At 32.6% G+C, this 24,983-nt stretch overlaps 1 protein-coding gene across 2 annotated transcripts; it reads right to left on the reverse strand.

The window, feature by feature from the left end:
• Positions 1–21: 21 nt before the first annotated feature.
• On the reverse strand, positions 22–24,620 carry CCNB3_3 (G2/mitotic-specific cyclin-B3). Of its 2 annotated transcripts, none has more exons than XM_051215386.1 (8): positions 18,916–19,255; positions 14,571–14,916; positions 12,902–13,386; positions 10,866–10,985; positions 8,666–8,878; positions 6,396–6,521; positions 2,917–3,249; positions 22–1,630 (listed from the first exon to the last, which is right to left on the reverse strand). In XM_051215386.1, exons 2-8 carry the CDS (start codon positions 14,869–14,871, stop codon positions 1,439–1,441), a joined length of 1,770 nt encoding a protein of 589 aa, XP_051063965.1. In that variant the 5' UTR covers positions 14,872–14,916; positions 18,916–19,255; the 3' UTR covers positions 22–1,438. The 2 variants fall into 2 exon arrangements, with proteins under 2 accessions (XP_051063965.1, XP_051063966.1); XM_051215387.1 differs by lacking the exon at positions 18,916–19,255 and adding an exon at positions 24,501–24,620 and having other exon boundaries at positions 1,203–1,630.
• Between the last annotated feature and the right edge of the window lie 363 nt (positions 24,621–24,983).

Here is a 24,983-nt window from a genome sequence, read left to right on the forward strand (position 1 = left end):
CTGCTAACTGTCATGTCCAATTGGAAACTTGCTACCTGACTAACTTACCCTACCTGTGTAAATTGATAAGTCAGGTCACCGTCGATATTTCTTAGTGATTTCGGATTAACTCTTAAGAATCCTCTACGATCCTTATTTTTTCGAATTAGAATTTCTACATTTTCCCAATCAAACTCTTCTCCATAATTATCTACGCATATTGATGCAATATGTTATATCTTCACACTAATAATCTATGCTCATCTATACACAAATAATAGGGGAATCCACTTTGGTCAATATAATGCTTGCTACAACTGGCGCACTTTATTTAATGGATGATACTGCCACTGATAAGTCTTGTCGATTGAACGCTATATTCGTTCCTAAGCTATTCTGGTAACCCGCAACCTAGAACTACACAGCGACCTGTACACCAGGGAGAAGACGCAAAGTATGAGAGAAAATACTTTACTCCAAGGTTCGTTCTTTTACAGAAAATCATGGGTATTTATAAATGTTAGCGTTTGTTAAATCAACACCATATTTCTGCCAATCCGTTAACGACATATTATGCTAATGACCATACCAATAGTAACACGCCACGTTGGAATTCTCGAATGCTCCATCATGCTCTGATTGGCTAGGACTCTTCGGCTCCTTTTGGGCCTCTGGAGGCTTTGTTGAAGTTCTACGAAAGCCGACTCAACAGCCACCTTCAGCATTACATTTTGAATAAAGCATAATGAATAACTTCTTACAATCTCAATTATACAAGGATATTGACAAATTATAAAAAGAGGTATACTGTCGAACTTTATTAGGCTCTCCTAATTAAAATAAGTTTACCATTTAAAATGATACCAGATCAACATGGCAGTGATGAATTGTAAATTTAAATTTATAATTCTAAACTGGTTGCTGTGATTGTTAGCCTGTAAATCAGTCATGGACATTTCTACAAACTGCTAGTATATTGACTTGAAATATTATCACTAAATCAAACTAAGAAATATGCCTAATTCAATCAAGTGATGATGTACTTACGCAAGGGTATAAACAACGAACGAAGTTCTTGGATCGTTAACATCTTTTTACAGTGAATAAACAAGCCACTAAGTTACAGTTCTATTCAACAGGAATATACACACTAAATGATAAAAATATATATATTATGCCACTCAGTAAAAAGAAAAAAGAAGGTAGGTAGTTGATGAAAATAACGAATTCGACGAATCGAAGTTATTACAATTTTATGCAGTAAAGTAATTTTTCAGAGAAAAGCAACAATATGTATTGTAGAACGTCGGATGAATAAACAGGTGGGAGAAGCAAATGTTAATTTAACTATTAATAAAGATTTTTTCTCCTTGGCATCTTCGTCCAAGTGTAATCGATCGAGCTGAATATTTTGATCTTGAATCTTTCTATCTGGATAATAGGGGACTAATTGTAATTATCACATGTTCATTCTTAAAGTTGTTTGTTGTACGTTCCGACCTTCTTCAGGACAGTCCATATTTGTCCGCTTCGAATTGGATGTCATTTTTCTTCTGATATCTTGTACAATGAAATCATAATCAGCGTCCAAAAGCAAACTAGATTGAGCTATTCGGCCATAGCTTCGATTACTGAATTTATGAAAAGCAGCCTGTAAATAAATATTAGTAAAATAAACATGTGCTTAATCTCTACCATCTGATCAGTTAGTTAAAACGTATGAGCGGTAAAAATGAAGTGGCTCAATGAGTATACTCATAGTATATTAATTATTACATGGTATTATCGTAATATATACATCAAGTTGTACATAATATCAGTGTACTCAACTTCACACATTCTCATGTGACGGTTAATGATACACCTCGGCTCTTGGAACCGAATAGTAGGCACAGATGGGTTTCAACCTGAGATACATTGGACGAAAGCCTATCATTTTAAGTACCAACCCATCTCGATGGTAGATATAACAGTGAAGATTACTGATTACATTCGAACAAACTATCTGTTATGATCGTAGCCGAGCGAACAATAAAGTTGTAACTTCTTATTTTCTTCACTGAAGTTTCAACATCATAATACGTCAGAAGTTTGAGACATTGTAGATAGTATCATTTAACCCTAATATAGTAACTGTGGCTCCGAAATTTGGATAGTGAATTTCACTTCGTTTATCAGTCTTATAATGGTAATCGAATCAAGAAAAAGTATCCTCCAAACATAATTCGCAAGCTTTCCGATGGTTCGAATCTACGTTATTCAGTTTGATCCACTGGTTAATCAGACTCCATCTCATTACTGAGTATGACTACAAATTATTCGCTAAATAACAAATGATAACCAATTTCATGATAAGTGATGCATCTTCAACTCTTTGAAACAGCATGAGTTTCCATAGATTCCTAGTTATGAATGCTTGCAAGTGGCAACAAGCCTGTGGGGTGATTATAGGGTCTTGACAACAGACTAAATACTTAACGTCTAAAAATAATGATGATTGGTTTTGTATCGCTCTGAAACATTCCTCAATCCAGAGACTCAATACATTACATATCACCTAAGGATGATACTAGTTGACACTCAGTAATCAACCGATATACACCAATGTTTACCAAGTGGTTATTTGATTGTATAATGTAGTTTCCGCTCACCGAGATCTGTTAACTTGTATGCATAATAATTAGAACAAATCAGTATCACCCTATTGCTATTTAGTCAACAAGTGACTGTTCACTCATTCTTCGTTTCGAACAGATAGTGACGCGTGAATAACATAAATAATTGAGACAAGCAGTATTGCTGCACCCCTTTTCTAAAACTTAATACATACGATTTTGTGGCTACTTATATGTATTTAAGAATAACCCTTTAGTGCTAAACGTACCGATTTCGAAATTTCTTTTTTTGTGAAATTTTTTATTTGAATTTATTACTTACCTCGTAATTTCTGTTGTTTATATTGGAGATTGGTAAAGTTCGTACAATATTTTGCACATATATAAGTACCATTGGCAATAGATTGGTAACATCCTCATGTCCCATACTTAGGCCAAGTGCTTTTGGCCATGTTTCAAATGTTACTGATAAACCCAAACTGCCATTATTTTCAATCCGAATATCATCTGTTTCGCTTTTTCCATTTTCATACTCTAATCGTATAAGTTCACGTGCCAAGTAGACGCCAGCTGCGCATTTTACACTAGCTAAAGTACCTGCAGTTGATAGTTCAGTTAAGTTCAATTCGAAAAGATAACGACAAACTAATTCTATCTAAAAATTTTAGGAGAGAAGCAGAGAATAATTTTCAATCACCAATTGCCTATTATTATTATTATTATTATTATTATTATTATTATTATTATTATTATTATTATTATTATTATTATTATTATTATTATTATTATTATTATTATTATTATTATTATTATTATTATTATTATTATTATTATTATTATTATTATTATTATTATTATTATTATTATTATTATTATTATTATTATTATTATTATTATTATTATTATTATTATTATTATTATTATTATTATTATTATTATTATTATTATTATTATTATTATTATTATTATTATTATTATTATTATTATTATTATTATTATTATTATTATTATTATTATTATTATTATTATTATTATTATTATTATTATTATTATTATTATTATTATTATTATTATTATTATTATTATTATTATTATTATTATTATTATTATTATTATTATTATTATTATTATTATTATTATTATTATTATTATTATTATTATTATTATTATTATTATTATTATTATTATTATTATTATTATTATTATTATTATTATTATTATTATTATTATTATTATTATTATTATTATTATTATTATTATTATTATTATTATTATTATTATTATTATTATTATTATTATTATTATTATTATTATTATTATTATTATTATTATTATTATTATTATTATTATTATTATTATTATTATTATTATTATTATTATTATTATTATTATTATTATTATTATTATTATTATTATTATTATTATTATTATTATTATTATTATTATTATTATTATTATTATTATTATTATTATTATTATTATTATTATTATTATTATTATTATTATTATTATTATTATTATTATTATTATTATTATTATTATTATTATTATTATTATTATTATTATTATTATTATTAGGTCAGAATACAAAAATGCCTATACTTCTAAACTAATCTAATTGCAAGACACGGGTTTTTAAAATTTCAGTGCAACTTAGTAAACAGACTCATGTTAATATGTTCTATCACAAGAAGCACATTTTGCATTAGACCTACTCAAATTGTAGTAGAAGCGAAGTTCAAACAAGCAACCTAATAACTGATAACCCTGATGCATTAAACACTAAGCCATTGTAATCTTCCTGTCGTTCAAAGAATCATGTTTTCTTTCCTATGGAGACCAACTCGGATTCCTAAGATATCCTTGGTCAAAAGACTAGTTCAGTTTCGGGAGAATAACTATGTTAGTTGAAGTTGTGGCTAAGGATTGGTTATTATTCGGACCAAAATTTTGTTACGTTGTAAGTCACCAACTTTACATATACTTGTTTGGAACTCTGTCTTACTTATCTGTTAGTTCGATGAAATCACAGTATTTATTTTATCTCATTTATCCAACAACTAAACATGACAATCATTAGTTGAATTGACTGTTAGGTATAGCTCTGTGTTTTCTTGCCACTTTTATTGTTCCGCGTCAATAATTTACAGGTCTTAGTAAAAGCGAAATTTAACGAGTCTCTTTTAACAAATTAACTTTATCATTATTTCACTTAGTTTTATTTAATTATAATTGGATCTCGAAACATTATCATGCTCACCACAAGATACGTAGGTAACGTTGAAGCGTATGAGGTTTAAGGTTACATGTAGATGGAGAGTTTTAAACGGAGATGAGTCGATTATTATATACTCAAACTTTAACTCCAGCATAGAATTCATCACCAAAATCAAATGGAATTCCAACAGTATAGATCTTGGAAGAGCTGAAGATTGAAATACAAAACTGTCTTATCTAAATATCTATCCAAAAATTTTAAATTTCTGGTAAAATCGAGCGGTTTAATTGGCTCAAAATCAAGCTTCTTTTTGTTACATCAGTCAGTTAGTCACATGCAACACGAAACCCGGTTCATATATTCTTCGGTTCAAGTTGCCACACTACATTAGCATAGTGATGAAAAATTGTGAAAACGAACCCCAGAGTAGAAGAAGTAGTGGCAGTTTCAGCAGTAGTACAAAAAAGGGTACAGGTGAAAGTATAAAGAGATTTAGAGACTCTGGAAGTACAAAGAATGAATGTATTTGCACCATTGCAGAAGACTTTAATCCATGTCACCCAAAGTTTTCAGCCATTGATTATGATAATCACGTGGAACCCAACCAGATATTCTCCATCTGTTTGTCGATGACTTTCAAGAACTGATCCCTTGTTTTGGTTAGACCTCCCTAGCTCTGTTCCAGCTTACTGCTCTTATTACATTAGTATCTGCGCTCGTGTGTCAACCAAATTGTTAAACCACTCAAACGGGAAAATACAAACCCTTACAAGTAACCTTATACCCGTTGAACAAGTAGGTGGTTATTCCGACGTCGAATGTGAAAGGTCATGAGCCTTAATATGAACATAAACACTAGGATCCAGATACGTAAAGCTGACGAGCATCAGCGGATGAAACACGCATCTTGAATTTCACTGCTAGGCGTAATCTAACCAAGTGCCAGTATCGACGAAATCTGCTCAATATTAACTTATGTCAAATTAAGCTATTCTGTTCCAGTACTAACTCTTCCAAAAAAATTCTCTACAGTATCTAAATAAACGTTATCTTATTACATCATAGTTAACATCCTTATAATTAGTCATTATTATTCACTATTATTTAGAAAACCAGTAAGAAACAGGAAGGACTGGACATCTATTTCGTCCTAGTACGGAACTCATCAGCAGTGCACAGTTACCATCCCACAGCAAGGGGTCCGTACCCAAGACCTTCAGTTTCACGCACGTACACTTAGTCTCTAGAGCGTAGGGCCGGTGTACAATTGTATACATGTCTAACTGCTACCAATGCATAATATCGTTCAGTCACCTCCCAATGTATTGAATGGGCAGCTACTTTACACTCGGCATTTGTTGAACTCCGCTGGTTATGGCTTCTCACTAGAACTCCAGAATTATCTATCGAAATTAAACGCTAGAGAATACATGAATATTTACTATAAAGAGTTTACAGAGTTCTTTTACTTTTATATTCTGTATCATGGACCGATCATAGTTAACCTATCGTACGTAAAAATAACTTGATAAAGATACCGAATGTAATCAATTTTTTATTCCTGTATTTAAGATAAATCTTACCTTTGCCTTGCCAGTTAGAGTTAGATCATTACAAGCTGCAAAAGCACGATCTAAAAAGTGATGCGGTAAGGGTATATTGATATCAAAATCCAATGCTTCTAACATTTTAAATTCAAAATCTAGCACCTTTGTAAGTAGAAAAACAAAGTAAAGTAGAATGGTCAAACTAGATTCATTGTTTACATGTCGTACTGACTTTGGCTTAAGAGCTATTGAAGACCTGGAAGGGCCAGGCAAGTCGTTCGCCCTAATATGGCGTTATATACGTGGAGAATTCCATACTAGGCTGTCAGGAAAAAGTATCTGAAATATGTTTTACTTCTGCTGCTTCAATTTTAATGATCATTTATTATTCTGTGTTTTTTTTCGAATGTTAGAACACCAGATTCAGAAGCAGCCATGGGAGAGCTTAGATGAGAACCAGTTCCACCTACTAGGCATCTTGGAAACAATTTCTAACGTAAGTAATGACTAAGAGATATTGTGCTTATAAATACTGCTTCTGTGAGCTTTTTACAACTAATCCTTTATGGACTACTATCATAAGTCTCAACTTTTGTGCAGTGACTGAAAAACCTACTAGTCTAAACATGCAAATAAAATAAGAATGAAAGTTACCCTCGTAAATTGTTTAAAGTTTATTGATCTAACTGGAGTGATCAGACGGATGAATCGAAATGTTGATGAGATAGATTGTAATGTAGATGACAAGTCATTCAACTACAATTGAAGATACCTGAGAAGCTGGTTGGAACACGAAAATCGGTGAGGTAATTGACCACAGTTTTCAGCAATTCACAGTTAATTATTACTAACTATTGAAACTAAATGTAATACAAACTCTGAATCACATTATAATACACTCATTTTGAACTACATTTACTTGTCCTTGTAGAGATGAAAGTGATCACATGTTAGTAGGGTAGATTCTGTTGATTGAAGAGAACATCTTATGTAAACTATCTAAATGGGAGTGTTATTTTACCACTTTGTTGATAACACTACAAATTTGATATCCTAAAAACAACCTATCAAACATCAGTAGTCACACAGCATTATTATTTAAAACAATTAGTTCCTTTGATAAATTTCGATAATGATATTAGAAGACGAAGATTATCAGAACTATGTGATATATTAGCGCAATACATTTCGAACAATCTGGTCACACATATATTAGAAGACGAAGATTATCAGAACTATGTGATATATTAGCGCAATACATTTCGAACAATCTGGTCACACATATACTTGTTAAGAGCATTTATATATAAAAATAAAAGGTCAACTAGACAGGAAACGGGGTAAGAGGAGATAAGCATAATGATAAGAGTAATAATAATAATAATGTGAACACAAAGCGAAACCTAATCACTCTGGATAATAAGTCAATATTACCAGGGTAGGTTTAAGGTAAGAACAAACTGTTTTTGAATACACAAAGGGGTTTGAATTTTCGTATGGCTAAGGCTTCAATGAACCTTAGTATACGCCCTTTTACACTTTTATACAGCACTACAAAAGCTGAATTTAGATCAATCTTGTGACCTGTTTCAATTATATGTTTAGCAATAGAGGATTATGGATGTTTATCCTCTGCTCTTATTGGGTCGCTTGATTGTATTTGTTTCTGAAGCCATTTGGGTACATGTTCACTCACCCTAATGTTGAGATCACGATTACTCCTCCCTATGTATGTGTGACCACACACACATTTAAATTGGTAAACACAGTGGGATGTGACGCAATCGTTTCCATGTACTTTAGGTTTTGAATGAAGCATGCACCTTGTTCTTTCTTTGATGATGACCTTTGCTGCGCAATAGGTTTTATTGATGACTGATTTAAGTCGTTGTTTTAGTAAAAGGCTATTTGAATCACCTCTGAATGGTAAGGTGATGTAGACAGGCTTTTTCTCTACCGAGGCTACAGTAGGTCTCGCTGAACCATGGACTTTCCATCTATTTATGAATTTCAGAGGATAGCCATTTTCTATTAACGTTTTATTTAACAACTTAACATCATCATCAATGGCGTCATTGGTACAAATACGGTCGAGTCTGTTGAAAAGACACCTTATCAAACCACGTTTGTATAGCTCCATCTACACCCAGTTGAAAACCGGATAGGATCAATAACATTCATTCTATGTATGTGGATCAAACCTGAGTACACAAATCTGCACTTTCTGGGTAATTTGTATGATTATCCTTATTATTATACATCAAATAAGTAATAAAATACTTTAATCAAGTCAATTTAGTAGTTACCTGTTTAGAATTATACGAATCCTCAGTTAAATAACACAAAATTTTAGTTGCTGGAGGGAAGCGTTCAACGAATTTTACAGCAATAAATATTGCTGTAACACCAAGTAGCTGGTATTCTGACGGATATAAAGTTATTTGTCTCCAGGTATACTGATCAACTAGACTGACAGCTAGATGCAATGACTCTGTGCGCAACTTTAAATACTGTTGTACCTAGAATTGAAACAAAAGATAATGTATATGGGAATTTAAAGCATAAGTGATTAAATGGACAGGTAACAATTCTATCTTTTTTGTTCCATAGTACTGTTTAGATGTAAGCAATCAAATTCACATTGAGATCATTTAGCTAAGTGACTCAAACTGGGAGAATACTGTATATGAAGTCGAATGACTAGAATCCATTACTATAAAGATGTATTCTGATTGAAAAGATTTGGTATGCTTTGCTTGGATGTTCTTTTATTTATTTAAACATGTTAATCTGAACTAACTTCATTGACTGAGGGTAGAAAAACATTCGTTCAATAATCTGAGTAATCTATTTCTATGCTATTAACTTAATTAGATTTAATCATTTTCTACCCAATATGAAGTTGATGCAGTTCTGTGTTAATATTTTCGTTAACTTGTTGATGGTCACGCTACTTATGCTGACAGATATTAGTAGTATGTAACACCAATCGGAACTAGAATGCCTGACAGCACAAGATTGAATTGACGAGAACAGGAACGGAATTAGTAAGCAATTGTGATGACAACGGGAGTAGGAGAATCATGGAGCATGTAAAGGACAACTGAAGGAAGATGTGTGGATAATGTATTTAATGCATGATTTTCATTTTTTACTACGCTAGTGGGATTTTGCACAAAATAATCAATTGGCTTTCCTACCAAGTCATCGTTCATTTCATTCGGATTATTTAGGATTGTTCATCTCAGATTTTGAAACTTCACTAATTATACGTTACAACATAATAGCTTAGCATTATTTCTTCCTAAAATGAACCCATCAGTTGCATAAAGACTTCCACTATGTTTCTATGAATAGTATTCCTTATGGATACGGGAAGATAACTCACTTAAAGGTAAAGTTCCTGAAGTAATTTTTGTTAAATTTTTAATCTAAGTTACTGAGCACTATTCAATATCATAAATTGAATAGGACAGTTTTATTCACATTAATATAGGTGGTTCCTTTGAATGTGTTAGAGATACGTCTTATGACGGATTGTGACTTATGAAGTCAAAAATGTCATAAATGAAATAGTAACCTATAGATATTATTCTATAATGTTCACTCTGTTACTAATTAATTGAAGTCAGAAATAAGAACTTTCTGAATCTAACTCATTAGTCTTAAGATACTTTATTTAGTTACATTAGCTAAGGATGATTTCGTATAATCCTGCTTATGATTTTATAATTAATAGTGGTGGGATGTTCCAACTTATGGTAGAACACCTGATAAATACTTCCAAGTTTTCTATAGTCTTGTCTTTTGAGAGTAGTCCGCTATGTAAGTTGCAATTACTTCTATACATTTAAATTCATATTCAGCTTATTTTTTATGTTTGTGTGTATTTGCAAAAACACAAGAATCGCAAGTAAAGGGACTAGGCTATAGTAAATATTCAAAAGTAAAATATACTGTAATGCCATGATTATAGTAATTTAATTAGTGACTCGTCCAGTACAATTCATCAGTTCAGTTTAACTACAATTGTGTTGTGGTAAACATCGTGTTGATGAAGCTTTTGAAATACATTATTGGCGTTAATAAAACCTAAAAGGTACAAGTTCTGTTCTAGACATTATTGTTATTCATAGAAAGATTTTAGATGGGAATAATATTTAAAATACTAAAAATATTTTATGCTACTTTGATCCCAAACTGGCATCACTTGAAAAACTACAAAAAAACTAGGGAGATTTGACGGCTGTTTCATTCATAATTTAGGACCTATGAACCCTATTCACAGGATAGTATAGGACCTTCAGCTCATGTAGGGACCACAATACTGTCCGACCTTTGGGTTGGAATTCAACTCTCCACACTTTCAAATCCAGTTATTTTGGATTTTAACACAATCCTGACTTTAAATTGCTTCCCAACTAGTGCTAATTCTGAATATAAATAATCCATCGATTAAACGAGATCTCTAAAAACGACCTTCATCTTATTAATGATTAAACTCACTCTTATCATCCAATCGCAGAGAGTTGCTCTTACAGTTTCTGTCAAACCATGTCGTCCCAAGAAATTCGCCTGATAATACGAAGCCGCTTTCAAATCTTGGATGAATAAGTAACGAAAAATCTGTGTGTCGGGCGAGTAGCCATGAAAAAAATGAGAAAAATAGTGATTATTTACTAAATACAGATCAATATGAAAGATAAAACACACAGTCCATTGTTCAATATCCAAAATACAGTTTTATATGTACAATGTTGACGCTGGATATACAATTACACATTGTGATACATGCATAAATAGCTTTTCTATCAAAAACCTAATATAAATTCATTTGCATTGGTTTTTGAATCTTTCGATTGATGTTTAAGACTATAATTAACCAGTATCTCTCGATATGTGTGCATCTGTGACTTGGTGGCAATAACAGGGTAACCTAAACAACATCATTTGCAGTCCTAAGCATCAATGGGATGGTTCAAATAACCAATACAAATAAATGAAAATTCAACCTTATCACAGACCCCAGTAGCTATTTGGACTTAGTAGTTAAATTGACAACTCGGTGGCGTTTGGAGCGAAAAGTACTGGGTTAAAGTTCCGGGGTGAACATCAACTCCGGGATGTGGGCGCATTCAGCTGACGAGTCCTGAATAAGACGAAACATGAATCCTTGATCTCACTCCTAGTCATCATTCAACTCTGCTTATCAGGTTGATCTAAGTTTAATTACACATTGGTTACATAAAATTTGTTCTATAAAAGATTTGTCACCCTCAGAGGAAATCGACTGGATTTGGAGTGATCCCAGGTTCTTCAAACGTTTTACAATTATGAAAGAAATAGATAAGTCATATTATTGAAGTCACTCTATTGGACTATCGTTTCCATTTATAATTCAGTCTTTTTGATAAACGTTAGAAAGATGTGTATGTAACACAAAGACTGATGGCACATGAGAAATTAATTATCACAGATTTGATTGATACCATCAATCTAAAAAACTACATAGTTTAACCAGAATTCCTGAACTTAAAAGTGTGTAGGATTTATTGTATTATCCTTATCTCAGATCACTTGTTACTACAGTATAGTGAAGATTATTTAAGCAAAACTGTAAAAAGCTACTACTTGCTGCTTGTCAAGAAATAGCGTTCCTTTCAAATAATTGAAAAATAGTAACCTTCATTGTGATGGTTTTTAGTGGCCCGTGGATCTGACTCTAATTAGATCGTATGAATGTACGTTATTACCTATCCTCGTATACAATTATCGACTTAAATCACGTTAGTCAGTAACGGAATTTAGATAAGTCAATTAACGAGAATGGCCTTTAAATACGTATATCTTGTATATTAAGTGAATGTAATAGAACACAGCAAAATAACGCGCAAGGTAGATGGCTGGTAAGCCAACTCCATTTCTAGTCAGGCGTTACGTAATATTTATAGGCAGACAGAATAAACTACAGATATGTGATGAGTCATGGGATATGATGTTTACACACATATACGCTCATGTAAAAACACTCAAGGATGATAAGCGAATAGATTGACAAGGTCAACACATATGACTCAAGTAGAATGAATAGATTAGTTTGTCCAAAAACTAGAATAAGACCCATTATAAGCTTAAAATAATGACTGACACTACAGCCTTTTTATTCAGTGGGATTTCAATCGGAAGTTGAAATTCAAATATTTTGTTCGTACAGTAACATCGATCATACTTGACTTTTCATGATAGCCCGAGTGTGTATCCGATTACATTAAAACTCCTTTAAGACACAAAAATATCAGACAAACAGTTAAACAAGTGCTTCTTTCGAGAATGAATCACTTTAGAGTTAAGTGTTAAACTACAATCTTCAAGGTCTTTGATAACTCCTTAAACAATGAAAAGATTGTGTAATTAACTCAAACTAATAGCTACAATTAAATTATATCGCTTGATCCATATGCATTCGTGTTTATTACAAAACGTTTTCTTACTGAACCTCAAAGAAACATTTAATTTAAATCTTAAAACAAAGACTAACTTACGCGTTCATGGTTTAAGTGAAATTCTCCCAAATGTTGTTCATCGGCTGCAGATCGTGGCAGTGAAATTACTGAACGATGACTATAGTATGGTTTTACTTTCTCGTTGGACCTATTGTTATTATTATCACAATAACATTCAGAAAGAATTTCATTTCCTGCTATTCCATTGTTAATCTCTTTTTCAAAAATTATTGGTAATTCATCAAAGAATAACGCTGTCATCATTTTGGTGCTTTCTAAAACAGACCATTTAATCAATCTTCTATCCTTTTTGCATATGTACAAATCACTTTCCTGACTAGTACTTATTCCTGTAAATTGTTCGTCAACTATTTGATCATATGATTGACATTGGAAAACACATTCTTCACTTTTAATCTGAATTTGATTCCAATCCGTTATCTTATGTAGATTATTATCATCTAGAGTAAGCTTTCGAAAATGTATCAATCCTACTACTGAATCATCTATAGACTTGGATTTTTCTAAAGAATAATGTGAACGAAATGTAGAATGAGAGCGACCCATAATACACGAACAGTATTTATCATAGAATAATATCTAGTAAAAAATATTTGTGTTCAAGTGTCCATAATCATGATACACAACAGAAAATCTATTTCATCTTTACAATCTCCTGTATGTATGAGGAATAATACATACAAGTAAATTAATCGGTTTCATTTTCGTCTAGACTGAAAAGACAAGTAGTGTATTTTATAAAAGAACACCTTTTACAACTTTAGAAACTATCGCCACTATTTGATAATTCCTCTAACCTATTCTATTAATTTATTCAACCATGTATTCCTGAACTCGAACCACAACGATCAGTTAATTAGAAGTCAATTAAATAATCATTATAACTAGGTGAAATAATAGAACAATCATGTAATAACAAGTACAACGGTGTTTGTGAGAATCTTAGAATCTTCATGCTTTCAACTATGAAGTATTCTTAGCTAGATCAGTCTAGAGGTTGAGCGTTCGCTCTCAAAATTGTAAGTCATAGGTTTGACCCCTTATGGTGAGGCCGTGGATGCGCACCATTGAGTAGTCCCATTCTAGGATGGAAAAGCCATCCAGTGCTCCCCGGTATTTAGTGATGGCCAAAATAATATCAGCTCGTGATTTAAATCTTGCAATTGATTTTATATCGCATAAATTAAAAACAGGATCCCTGACCAATGATCTAATTTCAATACCTTGTAAGATACGTACTGATGGTGCAGCTGAGTAAAAATAAGATCGCATATCATTTGTCACTTGTTACGAAATAAATTTCATTCATTTTTTTGTTAGAACGACTGATCTGTAGGCTGAGATTGAGTTGACAACGATTAGGTATATTCACCGACAAAACGTGTGCCATATGAAAGATTGACTAAAATCACAAAACCCTGATAACTGAATGACCAAAAAACAATTATTACATAATCTGAAATTCTGATTCTGCTTTGAGTCTGACTGGTCCATTACTACTGAGTCCCGATATAACTAATCTCTGATACTATCTATTTCCAAGGGGCTGTCATCCAGTTTGTGTTATGCACTGATGTAAATCATCTCCAAAAACTAGATAACTTCACATAAATGGCATAAATAAAAGAACAAAAATTATGTTACGAGTAATAAATTAATAACGAATTTCTCAAAAACATTTTATTACCCGACTTTAGTTTCTTCGTTTGTTCAACATTATTATTTTTGTTAGACTTTCTCAACTCCATCAAACCACGTGTTCTAATCGATTTAAAAGCACCAGTAGTACTACAGACAGTATTGCGTCGTAAACCAACATTCAAATTCTCTTTGCCAACTTTATTTGGATCCAAACAATTTTGATCATTTTTAGTAGATTGTTCATTTTCTTTGTTGTACTGTACACTATGATGGCGACCACTTATACGCCGATTTTTCGATCCAGTTAATAAAGTTAATCGGCCATTACCTTTTCTGTTAGATGGCATGGTTTCTGTGTCTGTGGATGATAACCCATCATGCTTTTTCTTAGGCTTTGAGAAGCAAACATTTCAAACAGAATGTAATAAGTGTGATAACGTAAAATAATGTAGACGTATAATTGTGAGTCAACAGAAAATATTAATTATTAATCTTCTTATTATCAAGCTTGTTAACCTGATCAGTATACAGTAGCGTATGCACAGAAGGAATATGTAATTCATCTTCAAAAATGTAATCTATGCAATGGGAAACTTAAAGAATTTTTCTAAGAACATGATGGTTTGCATTCAGTAACTTATACTACTGGTGACGTTAAACAGATGTTCGTCTGTTCGTTAACATGCAACCTTATAGCATAGTCATTTCTTAATTCTGAATGGTAATATAACCACTTGTAGTTTTAGAAGTTAGATATTAACATTGTTGGATACCGGCTCAGTGGTCTAGTGGTTAAGCACTTGCGCGCTAGACTGATAGGTCATGGGTTGGAATCTCGCGAGGCGGGATTATGAATGCGCAATGCTGAGGATACTGCTGATCGATACGGTTGACAATTTATCTCAAAATTCAGTCTTATTATCTCCAAATTTAGTTCTGACGAGCATGATGGAAGACTTACAATATGCTTTGTCCAATTAGTGAAAAAAATCTTTAGAGGGAAAACTTGTTTTATATTTCACTATATGATAAATAAACCATACGAGAATGAACTACCAATTACAAAGTTTTTATTGACAAGTCCAATGGTTGAGTATTTTTAAATCATTCAATAAGGCTATTGTTTAAGACTATTTATGTAAGACCACAAGTTATGGCTGCTGATATGAATGAGTTTAGTTCTATACATGCCAATCTGTAAGTTTTATTGAACAGATAACTTTTCGATCAATAGTGAACAACTAAATCACTTTTCTATTCTAAAAATTGTTGTATCCAGACGAGAATTATGAATGGTAACTTTTGAGAACTATTTATGGACCAATAGGATACATATATTTTTATTGTATAATTATTAAATAGCTAAAATATGCATATTCATGTTCCTCTTATGAAAAGCTTTATTTTGACACATAGACTATTATTATACTACTTGATGTTCTTGAGTTATACCCAGCCTACTAAATCCAGTCTCCCATATTCACAACCAATTTTGTCTAGATCTTGTAAAAATGTTGTTTTCTATTTTATGGTACGATGTGGTCTGTTTGGTTTTGTATGTAAACTCAATATGCTTGAAATACATGATTCATATCATGTAGTTTTACATTGGTGTTCTGGACTTAACAGGCAGGGTCCGATAAAGACTCTAAACTGTTCGTACGGGTTTTGAGCGTTATTGGTTCGGTCGATAAATTACTGTTCTCTAATTGTCGGTATCATTACGTTAAATATAATAATAGGGCACAAGACCACAAGTTATAACAAAAATAATTTGCAAAACATTTATCAAGTCTATATAAAGTAGTAGCCTGTGAATACAAGTTCAGCTTTGTTAGGCAAAATGACATATGTTGTCTATTAAAATAGATCAATCCGAGCACGACGTTCAAAAGATCGGCTCTAAACAAAAATAACCAGCATTAGGGTTTTGGACCAAATTAGTTGAGTTAAAGAAATTTGTAGATTAAAGTAAATGGTGCCTAACTATGTGATTCGTTACAAAGTATATTAGACAATATAGCCATGAGCTTATAGTTAAAGGTATGCGTCTTTGGATGACATTTCTAAACAGATAAACGTTGAAAAAGATTTTTCTTTAAAATCTAAAGTCACTGATAGATTTTGTGTGTATCCATTTGAAGATCCAAATTGAAAAAGAAATACAAGCTGACAAAGGAACATTTAGTACGTGCACAATTTAAATGCCTCTTAAATGAACAAATATAAGTAAATGGTAGTGATGAATCTAAGGAGTGTTTTATAAAAAATAACCACCTTTAAAGTAGATGAATTCCTTACAAGGAAAAGTATTTAATCATCTTGGTCAACTAAGCTTAGACATTTTTCTTATGGAGTATCCTCCATATAACAGAGACTAAACATTTTAATTGTTATCAGAAGGGGTGTTTTGTGGATATTATAGTAATTTCAATAGTTGACACCATGAGTCAACTGAAGCTAGATCATCATGGAAAACCTGGAAGTACTGAGCAGTCGTTTGGTCCTGTTGTGGGTCTCCTCAGCAGTGTGCATTCACGACTTCGCCTCTCGAGATTCCAACCGAGGATCTATCCGGTTTGCACGCGAGCGCTTAACTTTTAGAAAACTGGACCGATTGGCATCCAACAGTGTTAACGTATAACTTCAACTAATTCACGTGGATGCGCACCGCGGAGGAGTCCCACAATAAGACGAAAAGCTGTCTAGTGCTTCCACGTTTTCCATGGTGGTTTAGCTTCAACTGACTCATGATCTCAACTATTGAAATTTTAAATATTTTTCTACTATTTTATTTAAAACATATCCAACAAGATCAATTTAATACAAGCAAATCTTTCGATGAATCCTTAAGATTGTTGGTAGAATACTGAAAGTTTTGGGACTACTTGAAATTCATCAAAAGGAAACTGAATTTCGGTACAAATTTCAGTGATTTGATATCGTTATGTATTATACCTAGAGCCTGGTATTCTGAATCATAATACCCTGATTATTTGGCTTCTTTAGTATGAGAACTCTGTCATTCTATTACTGAAATAAAAAGGGAGGTACTGGGAGGAATCATTAATTTATCATCCTTATAGAAAGTACGTTTTGTGACTTCAGTGATCAAACAGACCAAAGAAACTAGTTGGCGTGTATAACTTGAAGACTAGAAGTTTTTAGGGATGAATGTTTACGGGGAAAATGTTCTAAAAATATACTTCCTTTATATGACTGATCAATCACTGAGCAGTGGTGATAACGCCCGTGAATATGAAGCTAAGTGAAAAGGGATCAACGCCAATAGAGAGGAATAGTTCTTTCAAGATTATAGGTATATCTTGTTGATGAGTTTTAAATAGCACGAAACCCAGGACTGGGGTTTCTGTCAACTACCTCCAACCACCACCCTACATATACTCTCTTAGCTTCATTTATTCAAAGAAGATTGAAAGAAAGATGCAAAAATAAAGGGTGAGGAGGAGAAATTAGTTTTAATTGAAGAGGTTCGAAGACAATTAATTGTTCACTTTTTAAACCATCCTCAGGTACTACAATTAAACTTTCGTTAGAAGGTTTGGCTTACGGAGCAGGGTTTTAAAATGACAAAATACAGAATTAAAAGTAAATACAACAGACGTCGATCGTCAGGATACCCGTTTTCTCACCTAGTACTTAGACTCATATTGTTGGTGTGTAAAATATAATACGACTGTTTATTCATCTACCTGACTAATCGAAATTAACTGATTAGTCATTTTTTTAGTGTATTTATTTCAATAATATTTCCGATCAAAGCAGAGTACTGTCTTTCTATGTCCCCCTTGCATGAATGTAGTACGAAATACTAAGAAAGGAATTATCATTTACAATCGGTAGGTATTCATCTATGTATTTTATTTGGTGCAAGTGTATTCAGATACCATTATCATTAATTGTTGAGCAGCATCATGTACATTTAAATAAATACAATTTGAATCCCTGATAGATACGCCATAAATAAAACAGGAATTATATGTTGATTGTAATTTTATGAACCACCCAATGATAAATTAACGGAACTGTTCATCATAAAGAGATTAGTTGTTCTAACATATTGCTTGGCGAATTTTACTATCAAACATTTAGTCACAGGATCGAGTTCTTTATTACTTACAACAATTGAAGCAGTAAGTCACTCTTGTCATTCTTGAAAAAATAGATATCCTTATAATAGTTTAATAAATGAACAGTCTGTAATGAAAATGAAAAGTATAAGAGAGATTTTAAACTGCATACATTTTTAATATGAATTAGGCAAAGTTTAGAAAGATTAGTTTAATACTGAAATATACACATTAATGAATGAGCAAATAGTTAGTCAAAAGAAAAGACTATCCTAGACCGTGTAAACATAGATTACTTACAAATTCCCCAAAACTTCTTACGAAACGACAACCACCTGTTGAAGAAGACGATGATGATGATGATGGTGTTCGCTTGTCAATATATTTTAATCCACAAGATGATTTATGTAAAGTCTTTTAAAAGTGAATTTATGTGTAACTATTGTTGGTGATCTATGTTTAAAACAATGTATCTCACAGAATTTTATATGCTTTAAACAAATTGACATTATTTATAAGTGCCATCAAAAACAAAAACAACAACAAAATTAGAAGGAACGATACTTGGTGTGATGTAAATGTTGTCACATTTACAAATTATAAATAAGAGACATATATCATTTTTAACATATTTTAATCTATTAAATCAATTAAGTTTCTTTTGTTAAAATGACAACTATAAAAGGTGCACATATACCCATTAATCCCTTTCCTATACCACTTGTTTTTCTGTGTATGAACATTATGTACACAATTAGTTTATTATCGTATAAATTAAACGAGTAATTTCATATCTCTATGACTCATAATTTAGGGCAATCATCATTGAATAGATCTCTTAGGTGCACGAAACTATTCAATAGAATAATCAGACAATCGGTTAGTTTACCTTAACAAGTGCATTCTGTTGAGCTACACATGTAAATAATCAATTCAGTATTATTATTATTATTACTATTAAAACTTATTGCTATTATTGTTATTAAAACATATTGATAGATGTCACTCCTTTGTATTCTACCGATTATTATACCCTATAAGTTATTTGATTTCAACTCAAATTATATCTGTGTCCGATTACACAGGTAGGTGATCTATTAAAGCAAATCATGATTATCAGTATAGGGGTTGTGGAGATTGTTAAGTTTTTGATTGAGATCATGAGCCGGTTGATGTTAGACCACCGTTGGGAACCTGGAAGCACTGGACGGCCGTTTCGTCCTAGTATGGGACTCCCCAGCAGTGTGCATCCATGATCCCGCTCCCCGCGAGATTCGAAGCCGTGACCAGTGGAGCTAATCCGTGTCGGGTAGAGACAAGTATCTACCTCAGTACAATGGAAGTTGGTCGCGCAATTTCGTGGATTGGTTGATGTTAGACACTAACACCATTGGATGCCGGCTCAGTTGTCTAGTTGGTTAAGCGCCTGACGCGAGACTGATAGGTCCTGGGTTCGAATCTCGCGGGGGCGGGATCGTGGATGTGCACTGCTGAGGAGTCCCATACTAGGACGAAATGGCCATCCATTGCTTCCAGGTTTCCCATAGTGGTTTAGCTTCAATTGACTCATGATTTCAATCTGTGAAATTTGTATATATATTGATGCAAAGCTTTACATTGCCTAGATTCTATTGATTTTTCTCATATAGTTCACAAGTCAACTTATGTAACATTACCAATTATAATGGGAAATAATGAAATTGTGAATAACTTTCATCGTGAAGTGAGTTCTATTCATAGACATATAAACGGGTGAACTGATATGCTTAATTACATCAACAGAAATCGATTAACTACGAAGATAAAAAAATTATCTCCACAATAGCTTGTTGATAAACAAACCCCTTATCTCCAATTCAAATAGATCAATATTGAGAAGAAAAAGTTTATTTTGTCATTGTATAATAAAAGTAATACATTTTGAAAGCAAAATAATGCAGATTATTTATTTATTTGAACACATAAATATTGGTACATAGAGGCACTGAATAGATATACGCCATACAATTCACTTGATTTGTAATTGACCTGTGTTACTGCCTGGATGCTTAGACCAAGGCAGGTGGTTTTCTTAGGGGATGACACTCGGGACCATCGACCTAGAGGTCTAATCCACAAGGCAGTGGAGCAACGTCAAGAGATTCAGTCATGTTGTAGCCGGTGACTAATGATAAGGTTGATACGCCATTTGATTCATTAGGATCCTAGAGCTCATGTGCACTATTGGTTTGGAATCAGGGTTTTCCAACTGCCTTAAGTGGATCCTCCATATCCACCGACCTGATTAAAGTACCGGACATTCGCTTTTCGTCCTCTCAACTTCGTAAACAACACCCCCTTCCCATGAGAGGGCAGGGAGTAGGACTTCCCTGGCAGTGGTTGTATGCACGTAGCCATGTGAGAGCATTTCGAGAGGGAAAGCGAACTATTCACACTCTCGGCCGTACCAGGGCATTTGGGGGCAAATAATTCAGAATGTACATGTAATGCGAATTCTTTACGAAATATACTTCATTCACTATGATTTATCTCGAAATCATGACGCTAAGGATATTTCGAATAATAGGAACACTTAGGTCGTTCAAGTTACCTAGAATATTGCTGATTTCATTCACACGATAACATCATTTTGTTGATATTTAAGAGAGTTTGCAGTGAAAAAGTGTAAAAACTATGAGAACCTATTAATGAAATTATTTATACACAATAAAAGATAAACATATACTGACTCGTAAAGTAAATGATTTGCTTTAAAGTAATTAAAACCGATTAAAAAGTTGCGTGAAATCCACCGTTGGAGTCTAAATGTTATCACATTTTCTGATACATATAGTCAGTTTGAACGTCTTTATACTGGTCGTATAACATCACTCAAGTTGAAGAATAAAGTATACTTTCCAGCTTAAATCCTGTTATCTTTCATATGCATAATCATTGCAAAGTGCATATTGTGGTCCACTAATATCAAGCTAATGTTGTAAACGTCTGATGAAATGTTGACCGAAAGAATTATGTACGAGTATTTAGATAAACATCAAAATGTACTGTCAGATTGTCTAGGAAAATAATGAATGACACTGAATAACTAATAGATGAAAAGACTTGATTTCTGGTTAATTTCATTTCGAACATAATCATATATGAAGATATACTAAGAACTATCACAGTATCAAAATAGTTACCGGTTGATAACAGACCATTTATTAAAATTCTTAGTATAGGAAATAGGGTTTTACAGTTCTAATTGATCATATTAACATATAAAAGATGATCAGCTTAAAACAAAATACTTTATGAACAGTATTTCACCATAGAGAACTGGGTATTTGTTCTGGTAATTTGAAGGTGAGTCAAGAACTAGACCTGTTTTTATCAATAACTTATAACCAATATTTTTAAAACTTAAGTGTGCAAACTTTCTTAGTTAGTTAGTGCTCTTTATGCATTCAGACTTCAATTGTCTAACATAGATTTATTCAATACTTGCTACTTGTTTCTTATTTACAATAATTAACAGGGTAGATTAGACAAGCGCTTGAAAAAAAAAACAGGGAAAATCCATGTTTTAAAACTATCGACAACCTAATGCCTTTCTATTGCTTTGTCAATCTCCTATATTAATAATCATATAAGAGGGAACATTTTACGAGTCAGTACTAAGGAGTATATAGAGAGATATTTATGATTAATGAGTTAAAAATGAAAATTTATAACGTTGATTAAATCGATAATAACCCAGAAACTGATGTTCACTTCTAATTGCCATTAATTAGATCTAATAAACATATACATGATTATAGGTACTGGATAAGATCATCAGAAGTTTAAGAGTAGTGGGATATACAAGGATTTTAGCTGCCATATATATATAGAAAGCTTCTTTAGAGAAAAAATATTTAAAAAGATTATTCATTATCCTCTTCTAGACAGGATTATTTTTAAGGAGAGTTCACCATAGTGAAAGCATTAACAGACTAGATTATCGAGAAAAAACAACAACACTCGAACTATATAATTTCAATAGCTGACATTTCTATATATATAATGAAATATTTATTGTCAAAAGTAGTACATACTTTTTAAAACTGAACTTGAAGAGTTAAATCATCTCAAGGTTTTGCTATCGAATACGAATGTTTAGTAACCAAGTTGATCACTGATACAATGAATGACATTACACTCTAATTCATACTGTTTGTATAATTCTATACATCAGCGAGTAAAGTGTTAGCACTGGTAAAAGCCGAACGTAATTCGATGGTCGTTTCATCCTAGTTTGAAACTCTCTAGTGATAGATACAAATGATCTCACATGATATTGAGCTTCTGGCATATCGTTATGAACCAATCCAGCTATACTGCCTGGGATAATCGTTCCTCAAGGTCTTATCAAGCCAGACAGGTCGGTTGAAGAACAGTAAGACTAAAAGCAGCAAACCCAAAGTTCGAAGGTGAAGTCATAATGCTGACTGTACGGAGGTGTGACGGCAGTAACGTATTTCCTCCAGACAACCAGCATAACAGCAATGCTGTCTTCCCACAAGGAACGACGGTGTTAGAAAAGGTCAGTCCTTAAAATGCACACCTCGCTTTATCCCACAGATCCCCGTCTCCAGCGGTAAGGTCTTAACATTTAAGGAGCTAACACGAAAATTAAGCGCAGAAAGGTTGTGTGTGACCGGTTTCAAGTAGTTGTCTCTTGAGCACTGCGGTTACGCTCTCAGTCACTAAGATCACCTCTAATTCAATTTTCTTTTCAGGTACCTCCAGGAGTCCCTTTCCATGGTGTGGGCGACCAGAAAGTGATAGCTGCTTGCATACATCTAACAGAACTCAAGATCACTGACTGACTGATTGACTCAGGTCTCATTGTGAGGATGATATTGTTAAACATCTGAGACAATATCCAATTTAAAAAAGAATCAGTAGACTAGTGTTCATCAGTAACTATCTGCTACAGCCATTTATCATGTTATATCATGTAGTGATTGTTGAATTTCATCCGAGTCACTTAATGGTATCTCATTCCCCTGAAGATATGAACTCGATTTCATATGGAGTTGAATTACTCATGTTTGGTTCTCAATCATTTTATAGTAGTTATCAATTAGTCAATGTCATAAACTATTTATCCACATCTTATTCACATATTTAAACAATACAAACAAGTATGAGATTAAAATCGCTTAATATCTTTCTTTCTGAGAACAAATTCTTCATTCCTGTACTATATTTTTATATATTATCACCATTGATTGAATTAACTACTATGAGTTTGGTGTTCATCTTGTTATGCTAATAAGGTATGGCGATTTGAACCGATGTATGTATGTGCCTGGTCCTACGTTGTAGATGATTGACTGACTGACTGACTGACAATACACACAAATAACAGGATATGTTTACGTTTATGACAAATATGAAATGATTGTAAAAGATAATTAACAATCATAAATTCTATTTTCAGAAGAAGTTTGTGGAGATTTTAGAAATTTCACAGATTGAAATCATGAGTCAATTGGAGCTAGACCACTATGGAAAACCTGAAAGCACTAGACGGCCGTTTCGTCCTAGTATGGGACTCCTCAGCAGTGCGCATCCACGATCCCGCACCCCGCAAGATCCGAACACAGGGCCTACTGGTTTCGCGCACGAGCACTTAACCATTAGACCACTGAGCCACCATACACCATTGTCTTCAGTGAGTTGTTATCTCACAACAGACCTGGTTGAACTCCACTGGTAACGACTTCTCACTAGAACTCCAGAAGTGTCTCCTGAAGTCAGTCACTAGTGAGCAGATGATTAGTATTATCAGAATGGGTTTTGTGGGAAAAAACAAAAAAGAAACAAAACCCAAATTACATTTACTAAAAATAGCATACCATTTCATTAGTACGATATTTACATGTTATAGGATTAGTTGATGAATTGAATAGATCCGTTATTGTTAAACGTTTCATAATATAACTTGATAATGTTATTATAATGTTATCATTATTACAATAAACAAATATTGATTATACAAGCAATCATTTAATGAGCTCAACTCTTAATTATTGATTAAATTGATCGATAGAGATTAAAAGGGAGGGGAGAGGTAGAAAATTGATAATTGGTCAGTACCCTATTCATTGATCAATAAGGAAATTGTGTAATATTCGAAATGTTTTTTTTGTTTATCAAAATTGTATGGTTTTTATGTCTTTTTGGGAGGTTAGGTACCATGTATTATTTTAATTTATCAATTATTGCTGCATTTGATATTCATCAATTCAGTATTGACACAATGTGATAGATGTTTATATTAACTGATTCACTGTATTTGTTGAAGACAATGGTGGATGTGTTGCTCAATTTCATGGATT

This window comes from Schistosoma haematobium, assembly GCF_000699445.3.
Source record: "Schistosoma haematobium chromosome Unknown HiC_scaffold_420, whole genome shotgun sequence".
Lineage (NCBI taxonomy): Eukaryota > Metazoa > Platyhelminthes > Trematoda > Strigeidida > Schistosomatidae > Schistosoma > Schistosoma haematobium.